At 47.9% G+C, this 10,875-nt stretch overlaps 1 protein-coding gene across 1 annotated transcript in view; it reads left to right on the forward strand.

Moving 5' to 3' along the window:
- SLC27A5 (solute carrier family 27 member 5) overlaps window positions 1-10,656 on the forward strand; it is a 32,962-nt gene extending 22,306 nt beyond the window's left edge. Inside the window, exons 7-10 of the mRNA XM_073322018.1 lie at window positions 5,260-5,458; window positions 6,995-7,092; window positions 8,496-8,626; window positions 9,431-10,656. Of these exons, the coding sequence (XP_073178119.1) occupies window positions 5,260-5,458; window positions 6,995-7,092; window positions 8,496-8,626; window positions 9,431-9,607 (605 nt within the window). The 3' untranslated portion in view covers window positions 9,608-10,656. The remainder of the gene's footprint in view (window positions 1-5,259; window positions 5,459-6,994; window positions 7,093-8,495; window positions 8,627-9,430) is intronic.
- Window positions 10,657-10,875: the final 219 nt, after the last annotated feature.

Here is a 10,875-nt window from a genome sequence, read left to right on the forward strand (position 1 = left end):
AATCCACTTTACCTCCCATGGCAAGTTGCTCCTGTTGTGTCTGTTGTTCTTTACACGACAACGCAATAGGAAGACAGGATCATGGCACAGTTGAGCTCCCACACAATGGTGTTGTCAAGCTGTACACAACCATGCTGGGCCTAGTTACTCCCACACTGCTACAGAACACAGCGAGTGCTGTCCTGGAGCCACAGGACCAAGGCTGCGTCCCTGCTTTTAAACAGTCCCTTGGTGGAACCCCTCAGTGCCCCAGGGTAGCTCCTTCCGTTGGGTTCATTGGCGAACTGGAACTCAGTCCTTGATTCAGCACAGGGAGACAACGGTTAAGACATCGTGCCTCTGGCCAAGCGAAGCTTCTACGGGATCCATTCCAGGCTCCGTGCTCAGCCGCTCCCGAAAGCCGACTCCTCCTCCCCGGCCTGCCACTGGTCCTTTGCTCTCAAGCTGGGGCTTCTGCTCAGCTTCCCTGCTGGGGGTGGGAACCCAACTCCCTCTGGCCAATAGGTTTCCTTAATGGTCCCGTTGATTGCATCCTGGGCAGCGAGGGGGTCATACACACCTTACATCTCCTGCGCTTCCCCCAGAGTACCTTTTTGCCCTTCCAGAGAGCAGTGCAAAATAGAGGGGAAACTGAGGCATACATGGGATTCATAAAAACATGACTGAAAATTACCACATTGTCATGAGTGCCCCTAGCGGACTCAGATGCTATTGAAAGGGGTACACTGCCCTATATTTGCTATGCTGCCAGTGGCTAATTAACCTTGCTTCAGATTTTATGCCTGGTTCTAGCCTGAATTTCATAGAATCATAGAATCATAGAATATCAGGGTTGGAAGGGACCCCAGAAGGTCATCTAGTCCAACCCCCTGCTCAAAGCAGGACCAATTCCCAGTTAAATCATCCCAGCCAGGGCTTTGTCAAGCCTGACCTTAAAAACCTCTAAGGAAGGAGATTCTACCACCTCCCTAGGTAACGCATTCCAGTGTTTCACCACCCTCTTAGTGAAAAAGTTTTTCCTAATATCCAATCTAAACCTCCCCCACTGCAACTTGAGACCATTACTCCTCGTTCTGTCATCTGCTACCATTGAGAACAGTCTAGAGCCATCCTCTTTGGAACCCCCTTTCAGGTAGTTGAAAGCAGCTATCAAATCCCCCCTCATTCTTCTCTTCTGCAGGCTAAACAATCCCAGCTCCCTCAGCCTCTCCTCATAACTCATGTGTTCCAGTCCCCTAATCATTTTTGTTGCCCTTCGCTGGACTCTCTCCAATTTATCCACATCCTTCTTGAAGTGTGGGGCCCAAAACTGGACACAGTACTCCAGATGAGGCCTTACCAATGTCGAATAGAGGGGAACGATCACGTCCCTCGATCTGCTCGCTATGCCCCTACTTATACATCCCAAAATGCCATTGGCCTTCTTGGCAACAAGGGCACACTGCTGACTCATATCCAGCTTCTCGTCCACTGTCACCCCTAGGTCCTTTTCCGCAGAACTGCTGCCTAGCCATTCAGTCCCTAGTCTGTAGCTGTGCATTGGGTTCTTCCGTCCTAAGTGCAGGACCCTGCACTTATCCTTATTGAACCTCATCAGATTCCTTTTGGCCCAATCTTCCAATTGGTCTAGGTCCTTCTGTATCCTATCCCTCCCCTCCAGCGTATCTACCACTCCTCCCAGTTTAGTATTTGTCTGGGTTCAGTTTCCAGACATTGGATTTCATTCTGCCTGTGTCCACTCAGTCAAATTTCCCAGCTAACGGGCAGGATAGAACATCTAGCAAAGGTCTTTTGGTCCCCATTACTTGTATCTGACCACCTCATGGGCTTTGATGCATTTATCCAAACGCAACCCATGTGAGGTAGGGAAGTCTTATTAGGGTGACCATATTTCCCCAAGGGAAAACAGGACACCGCGTGGGGTGTTAATTTTGGGTTAATTTTAGAGGTGAGAGCAACAAGGGTGATGTCGTGGTGGGCATCTGCTATAGACCACCGGACCAGGAGGATGAGTATTTCTTCGGACAATTAACTGAAGTTTTCAGAACACGGGCCCTGATTCTCATGGGGGATTTCAATCACCCTGACATCTGCTGGGGGAGCAATCTAGCAGTGCAAGACAATCCAGGAAGTTTTTGGAGAGTGTTGGGGACAACTTTCTGGTGCAAGTGCTGGAGGAACCAACCAGGGGCCATTTTCCTCTTGACCTGCTGCTAACATACAGGGAAGAATTGGTAGGGGAAGTAGAAGTGGGTGGCAACCTGGGCAGCAGTGACCATGAGATGGTTGAGTTCAGGATCCTCACAAAAGGAAGAAAGGAAAGTAGCAAAATACAGACCCTGGACTTCAGAAAAGCAGACTTTGACTCACTTAGGGAGCTGAGGGGCAGGATCCCCTGGGAGGCTAATATGAGGGGGAAAGGAGTCCAGGAAAGCTGACTGTATTTTAAAGAAGCCTTATTGAGGGTGCAGGAACAAACCATCCCGATGTGCAGAAAGAACAGGAAATATGGCAGGCGACCAGCTTGGCTTAACAGAGAAATCTTCGGTGAGCTTAAACACAAAAATGAAGTTTACAAGAAGTGGAAACTTGGTCAGATGACTAGGGAGGAGAATAAAAATATTGCTCAAGCATGCAGAGGTGTAATCAGGAAGGCCAAAACACAACTGGAGTTGCAGCTAGCAAGGGCTGTGAAGGGTAACAGGAAGGGTTTCTACAGGTATGGTAGCAACAAGAAAAAGGTGAGGGAAAGTGTGGGACCCTTACTGAATGGGGGAGGCAACCTAGTGACAGATGATGTGAAAAAAGCTGAAGTACTCAATGCTTTTTTGCCTCGGTCCTCACAGACAAGGTCAGCTGTCCTGAGCAACACAGTATGGGGAGGAGGTGAGCAGCCCTCAGTGGTGAAAGAACAGGTTAAGGACTATTTAGAAAAGCTGGACATGCACAAGTCCATGGGACCAGATCTAATGCATCCAAGTGTGCTGAGGGAGTTGGCTGATGTGATTACAGAGCCATTGGCCATTATCTTTGAAAACTCGTGGCGATCAGGGGAGGTCCCAGACGATTGGAAAAAGGCAAATATAGTGCTCATCTTTAAAAAAGGGAAGAAGAAGGATCCTGGGAACTACTGGCCAGTCAGCCTCACCTCAGTCCCTGGAAAAACCATGGAGCAGGTCCTCAAGGAGTCCATTTTGAAGCACTTGGAGGAGAGGAAGATGATCAGGAACAGTCAACATGGATTCACCAAGGACAAGTTATACCTGACCAACGTGATTGCCTTCTATGATGAGATGACTGGCTCTGTGGCTATGGGGAAAGCAGTGGACGTGATATATCTGGACGATCTCCCACAGTATTCTTGCCAGCAAGTTAAAAAAGTATGGATTGAATGAATGGACTATAAGGTGGATAGAAAGCTGGCTAGATTGTCTGGCTCAACAGACAGTGATCAGTGGCTCGATGTCTAGTTGGCAGCCGGTATCAAGCAGAGTGCCCCAGGGGTCGGTCCTGGGGCCGGTTTTGTTCAACATCTTCATTAATGATCTGGATGATGGGATGGACTGCACCCTCAGCAAGTTTGCGGATGATACTAAGATGGGAGGAGAGATAGATATGCTGGAGGGTAGGGATATGGACCAGAGTGACCTAGTCCATATTGTTGGAGGATTGGGCCAAAAGAAATCTGATGAGGTTCAACAAGGACAAGTGCAGAGTCCTGCACTTAGGACAGAAGAATCCCATGCACTGCTACAGGCTGGGGACCAACTGGCTAAGCAGCAGTTCTGCAGAAAAGGACCTGGGGATTACAGTGGATGAGAAGCTGGATATGAGTCAGCAGTGTGCCTTTGTTGCCAAGAAGGCTAACGGCATATTGGACTGCATTAGTAGGAGCATTGCCAGCAGATCAAGGGAAGTGATTATTCCCCTGTATTCGGCACTGGTGAGGACACATCTGGAGTATTGCATCCAGTTTTGGGCCTCCCACTACAGAAAGGATGTGGACAAATTGGAGAGTCCGGTGGAGGACACTGAAAATGATCAGGGGGCTGGAGCAAATGACTTATGAGGAGAGGCTGAGGGAACTGGGCTTGTTTAGTCTGCAGAAGAGAAGAGTGAGGGGGGATTTGATAGAAGCCTTCAACTACCTGAAGGGGGGTTCCAAAGAGGATGGAGCTCGGCTGTTCTCAGTGGTGGCAGATGACAGAACAAGGTGTAATGGTCTCAAGTTGCAGTGGGAGAGATCTAGGTTGGATATTAGGAAACACTATTTCACTAGGAGGGTGGTGAAGCACTGGACTGGATTACCTAGGGAGGCGAGGGAATCTCCATCCTTAGAAGTTTCTAAGTCCCGGCTTGACAAAGCCCTGGCTGGGATGATTTAGTTGGGGTTGGTCCTGCTTTGAGCAGGGGGTTGGATTTGATGACCTCCTGTGGTCTATTCTTACCCTAATCTCCTATGATTCTTTGATTCTATGGAGGGAAAGACAGCCTCTTGGAAGTCCGGCTGGTGATTACTCAAAACCATCTCAGACTGTGGGTAACTATATCTGGGATGTCCTATACCTATTGCCTATGTGTGTGTGTGTGTGCTTAATAGCTAGTAAATAGTAGTTTTAGATAAGAGCATGCTCACTTGTATCAATCATTTATCAGACGGAAATTGCTGTGTCCCCACTCATTTGTTCCTGACACCTCCTGGAGTAAGACAGTTTAGTACTCCTGGGAGACCCCGGGTAACAGTTACACCAAAAATAAACATCAGGATGCATCTTCAGGCTTTATGCCTCTATATTAGCTAAATTCTCTTTTCTAGCAGACGTTACCTATTGCCTCTGACTGGGTTCCCAGCATACCCACATCATCACTGAAGGGATCCAGTGTTTCATGAGCAGCTTCCCGCTTCGGCTGCCCCCCAGTTTCTGGATAAAAAAACCTTAGGCACAAGCTGTCCCCCGCTTTTTGTTTCTTTCTACTGGCATGATGATTCACGTTTATGCAGAGTCAGTGAAACTCCCTCCTTTCTTAGGCCGGGCCTACACTAAAAAGTTAGGTTGACCCAGCTACATTGGTCAGTGGTGTGAAAAAGCCACCCCACCCGAGCGACATAGTTAAGCTGGTGTAGACCCTTCCATCATGCTAGATACCTCCTGTCATGGAGGTGGATTACCTATGCCAATTGGAAGACTCTGAAAGCTGGCCGGGATGGGCTGTGCTACGTAGGGGGATATCCACCGGGATTCTCATTCTCCCTTCCAGGCGAGGCGGGGCTGCTGGTGGTGAAGATCACGAAGAGCGCCCCATTCCACGGCTACGCGGGCAACCGCCAGAAATCAGAGAAGAAGGTCCTGAGGGACGTGATGAAGAAGGGAGACCTCTATTTCAACAGCGGAGACCTCCTCATGGTAGACCATGAGGGCTTCATATATTTCCAGGACCGGGTGGGAGACACGTTCCGGTAGGTTCCACGGCAAGCCATTAACCTCCTTTGATCCAGCCGCTATCCCCTCACGGGTGGGATGAACTGGGGAGCCCGATGCTGGTAGCACCTATAAAACCCCTACAAGTGGCTGGGACCCTATTGTGTGATGTGCTGTACACACAGATATAACAGTAACTAGTTCTCACAGAGAAATTTACAACGGCGATAGGGCTCATTGCCTCCATTTTATAGATGGGGAAACTGAGGCACAGAGAGGGAGCGTGACAGGTCCAATGTCACCCAGCAGCAGACCTGGGAATAAAACCCAGGTCTTCTCAGTCCCAGTAGGGTGCTACATCTGCTAGGCCACATTGCCTCCCCTCAGCTACAAAAAGATCGTCCAGGAGCCAAAGAATTTACTGTCTGGGTCTGGCTGGGTTTTCAGGAGCCTATCTCAGATTGCTCTTGTGTGCCTGACCACTATAGGCAAGTGCAAGCAGGAGGTGGAAGAATCAGCCATAGAAGATAAAATAAAGCCCATGGGAAAAACTGTCAAAAGCACTAAAGTAACTTAGGAGGGACTTATGTCTGCACAGCAAAAATAAAGAAAGAAATAATTGAATAAATAAATAAAATACATACCCCGTGGCATTGAGTTTAGAGCCCAGATTAACTGGTTTGGGCTTGCAGGGCTAACGCTGCCAGGCTAAAATGAGCAGTGTAGAGATTCGGGCTCGGGCTGGAACCCAGGCTCCGAGATCCTCGCCTCTCACCCCATTCCAGCCGAGCGCAAATAGCTACACAGCTATGTTTAGCCCCATGAAACAGAATCAGTTGACCTGGGCTTCAAAACTTGCTGCTGCGGGTCTCTTTGTCCTTGTGTAGACGTACCCTATGTGTTATTTGGAAAAGCGATCTAGGGCTTGTCTACAATACACTACACATGCTTTACTGGTATACCCATGACAGCAGAGCCCCCTGCTGGAGACACAGTGTATGTTGACAGAAGGCGTTAAACCATAGTGGGGCCTGGCAGAATTCGATTCTTAATTTTTTTTTTATTTCAACGGATGATAGCGATGTTTCTTTTAAAGACTTTTTTTTAGATGTTTATCCATGTAAATTTTCACAGCTGCACAAAATCCTGCAGGGGGGAGGGTCTGACAATTATTTAGTGTCAGTAGATGTTGAGGTTCAAAAAGATAAAAGCTTTATAAACCGCTAAAGAACAAATGATCAACATCGCATGTCAAAGTCGACAAAGTAAATATCCTTAAATCAACAAAAAATACCTGGTTTTATTGTGCATCCATTTCAAAAGGCTACATCCCTGGATTGTGATTCTAATGAGCAGCATTTTTCTTACTTTGCCGATCTGTAAATTTAGATTATTATTGATGGAAATATTTTTTCGTCGGTTTGTGTACCATCGTTTACCTTCTAAGCCTAGAGGAGGCTAGCCTAGATGATCACAGTGGTCCCTTCTGGCCTTGAAATCTATTAATCCATGTGGGTGGATGGATGGATGGATGGATGGATGGAAAAATAGATTCCTCTGTTCTCTCTCGTCAGCTGGAAAGGAGAGAATGTTGCCACGACGGAGGTGGAGACGACGCTGGCGGCAGTGCAGTTCATTCAGGAAGTCAACGTCTACGGGGTGCCGGTCCCTGGTGCGTACCCAGCAACAGGACATCTCATGTCACCTTGACACTGTGGCTCACCACGGGAGGCTCCATCCTGAGGCAGCTTTTAAAAGCTATTGCGTAGCATGTCTGTGTCGGGGTCTGTGTCTTTCTTTGGGTGGGGAGGGACCCTGGGATTGAAGAAAGCCATGCAAAGCCTGGAGGAATAGTTCTCTCCACTGCAGAAATCACTGTGTTATTCAGGAGGTGAGGCCTGATGCTCAGAGTGGCCTGAAAAATCTACGGATCCTTCCATGAACAATCTGTGCCCAGGTCTCAGCATATGGTCATTAGTGCTGTGCAAATCGTGGAGATTTTAGTTCACTGGCAGTTCTGAAAAATACAATAAAAAAATTGTTTCTGGTCAAACCCAATGATCTGAGGTCTGGAAAACCAGCCTTATAGTGAGAGACGAAAACAACTCTGTCTGCTGAGTTTATCCAAGAGATGAGGTGCCATGAGCAAAGCCTACAAAGCCTATGGCTCTTTCATCTAGCACCAAAAGGCTCCTCCGATGGCTGGACGCTAGACAAACTCAGGCTAGTGATAAGATGCAAGTGTTTAAGAGTGAGGGGAATTTGCCAGTGGAGCAACTCGTCTAGGGACGTGGTAGATTCTCCATCACTTGAAGTCTAAATGTCTCTTTCTAAAGGATCTGCTGTAGCTTGAACAGAAGTTGTAGACTTCATGCAGGAATGGTGGGTAAAATTCTCTGGCCCGGGTTTCTCAAGAGATCAGACTAGATGGTCATAATGTTTATTCTGAGTTTAAAATTGATCACCCGGCCTCGCTTAGGCTAGGATACCCAAGTGTTATGTTAGCACTTCACAGGGTATGTCTACACTGCCCAGCTAACCTGGGCTCCCACCCTAGTTTTAGCTCAAAAGTCTCTCCAGTTCACACAGAACAAATCTCTGGCCTGGGTCTGGAAGCACTTTCAATCTGGGCCCACTGACACAGCTGCAGGGTTGGGTTAGAGCCCGGGCTCTGCTTTAACTCGGGCTGGAACCTGCCTGCTTTACAGTGAGGCTAAATCACTTGAATGTGGAAAGTCCTCCAGTGCCCTTCCCACAATTCCCCCCGAAGGACAGATGAGCTCTCCTGCCACTGATGCTATAGACTGGGAAAGAAGCCTAGAGCGTCTGAGCGCAAAGAACCATGGGCTGTGCCCCCAGACACAGACCTGAGTGAGTGCAGAGACAGTAACTCCAGTAGGGCTTTGCCATAGAGAGGCTCTCACCCAGGCTAGGCTAACCCAGGTGCTCAGACCCGGGATAATTGTGCAGTGTAGACAGAGCCAAAGTTAACCTGGGCCAGCTAATGCCTGCTTCACATAATGCCTTAAAACGCCTAGTCTGGACAAAGCCCGACACTTTGTGCGTGTGTTTCAGGACACGAAGGCAAGATTGGAATGGCAGCAATACGACTGAAGGAGGGGATGGTTTTTGATGGTGAAAAACTCTACACACACGGCAAGGATTTCTTGCCAAACTACGCCATTCCTCGCTTTGTCCGCCTGCAGGTAAGAGATCCTTTTGCCTGGCCCTTTAAGCCGGGGGGGGGAGGGGGCGGTCTGAAGGACCCTGACTCAGTAGGTAAATTTTGTGGCCAAAGGCTTAACTGCGGTTCGTTATGAAATGTACTCAAGAGGCCAAATAACCAATGTCAGTCAGGTTTATTGCTATAAGCCAACAGTTCCACAGTACAAGGAAAAGGTTCGGTGTGATACCAGTCTCCGGAAAACCATCTCATGCAGCATTGTTAGAACCTAAACATAAGAACGGCCACACTGGGTCGGACCAATGGTGCATCTAGCCCAGTATCCTGTCTTCCGACAGTGGCCAGTGCCAGATGGTTCAGAGGGAATGAACAGAGCAGGGCAATTTATCGTGTGATCCATCCCCTCTTACATTCACCTTACGCAGAAATTGTGTTCCCGAGTTACCCCCGAAAGGCTGTCTTTGTATACCCTGCCTCTTTATAAGTAAAAGGTACTGCTGTGTATGTCATGTGAGACTAGATTTAACCAATCAGCTTTCTACCTAGGTAACCTGGTCCAGGACTGGCAGAACTTCTTCTGTTGTATCTCCACTCGGGAGCTGTGCTGGCATAGCTAAACCAGCCAATGCTCTGAGTAATGCTGTTCCCCTCCTCCATAGGGGATGACCAGAGACAAAGCTAAAATTCTAGAGCCAAAAGCATCAGCCTCCACCTCTTTGAGCTAAAGCAGCGACTCCACTAGCAGGCAGCTGCAGTAGACTCTTATCCTCTTATGTGGCATAGAGTGAGCCGGCTCCTGCAGCACTTTGTGTGTTTTGTTACACAGGACGCTCTGGAGGTCACGGGGACATTCAAGCAGTGCAAAGGGCAGCTGGTGAAAGAGGGGTTCAATCCAGCTCTCATCAAGGACCCCCTGTTCTTCCTGGACGAATCGGAGAAGCGTTTTGTGTCCATGAGCCCTCAGATCTACAGCTCCATCCTGGACATGAAACTGAAACTCTAAGGGTCTTGCTTCTGCCTTCTGTAACTAATGTGTTAATGGTCCTAGCAATGAAGCCAGGATGCCCCCAATTTGGGTTTCTCAGGATCCATCCAAGGAGGGGTAATTGCCTCCAGGTCTGTTCTAATCTGCTGATAATCTCATGATTTTGTAATGATGGCTTTGTGCATCATTCTGCTCTCTGAGAATCTTGCAGAAAATATAGGGGTTTTTTTTTGGCGGGGGGGAGGTTCTTTACATGTGAATTTCACCCTTGAAACCTCTCACCCTCTGTTGTAGCTCATATTGAACTCCATGATGTGGAAAAGATTTGTGATTATAGAAGTGAGAATTTTTTTTTGGGGGGGTGGATAGTAAATCCCCCCCCAATGCATTTTTCGGGGCACTGAAACTATTTGCAAATTGCAGTCAAGTTCATAGAAAAGTAGGGGAGGAAGGACCCCAAGAGGTCATCAGGTCCGGCCCTCCACGCTGAGGTAGGATCAAGTAAACCTAGATCACCCCTGACAGTTGTTTGTCCGACCCGTTCTTAATAACCTCCAGTGACCGGGATGCCAGAACCTGTTCCGCAGCCTAACTACCCTTTCAGTTAGCAAGTTTTTCCTAATAACTAACCTAAACCTCCCTTGCTGCAGATTAAGCCCATTAGTTCTTATCCTACCTTCAGTGGACAGGCAGAACAACCAATCCCCGTCCTCTTTATAACAGTCCTTAGCAAATTTGGAGACTGTTATCAGGTCCCCCCTTCAGGCTTCTTTTCTCAAGACCAAACATGTCCAGTTATTTCAACCTTTCCTCCTAGGTCAGGTGTTCTCAACCTTTGGTCATTTTTGTTCCTTTCCTTGGGATTCTCTCCGATTTGTCCACAAATTCAGTGAATAGGTTTGGCCAAAAAAAATCCCAGAAAACCAAAATTTCAGAACAGTTAAAATGGTTCACTTTGAGCTATGCCACCCGGAGGACCTTTCCCAGACCCGAAGAAGCACTCTGTGTGGCTCGAAAGTGTGTCTCTCCCACTGGCAGAAACTGGTCCCATAAAAGATATTACCTCACCCATCTGGTCTCTTCATTTGGAATCGATAGTTAATGTCATTTTGATTCATTTGAAATGTTCTGTCTGTCCTGAATGGAGTTTTTGGAGGTTTGTTTCGATGAGCCAAAAAACCATCAGCTTCAGTTTGAACCAAACCCAGTTTTGTTTTGTTTATTTTTAATTTTCTGGTTTGGACACCTGTCAGGAGTGAGAACCTGCAGCTAGTCTGGTTACCTGC

The sequence above is a fragment of the Lepidochelys kempii genome, chromosome 23, assembly GCF_965140285.1.
Source record: "Lepidochelys kempii isolate rLepKem1 chromosome 23, rLepKem1.hap1, whole genome shotgun sequence".
In the NCBI taxonomy this organism is placed as follows: Eukaryota; Metazoa; Chordata; order Testudines; family Cheloniidae; genus Lepidochelys; species Lepidochelys kempii.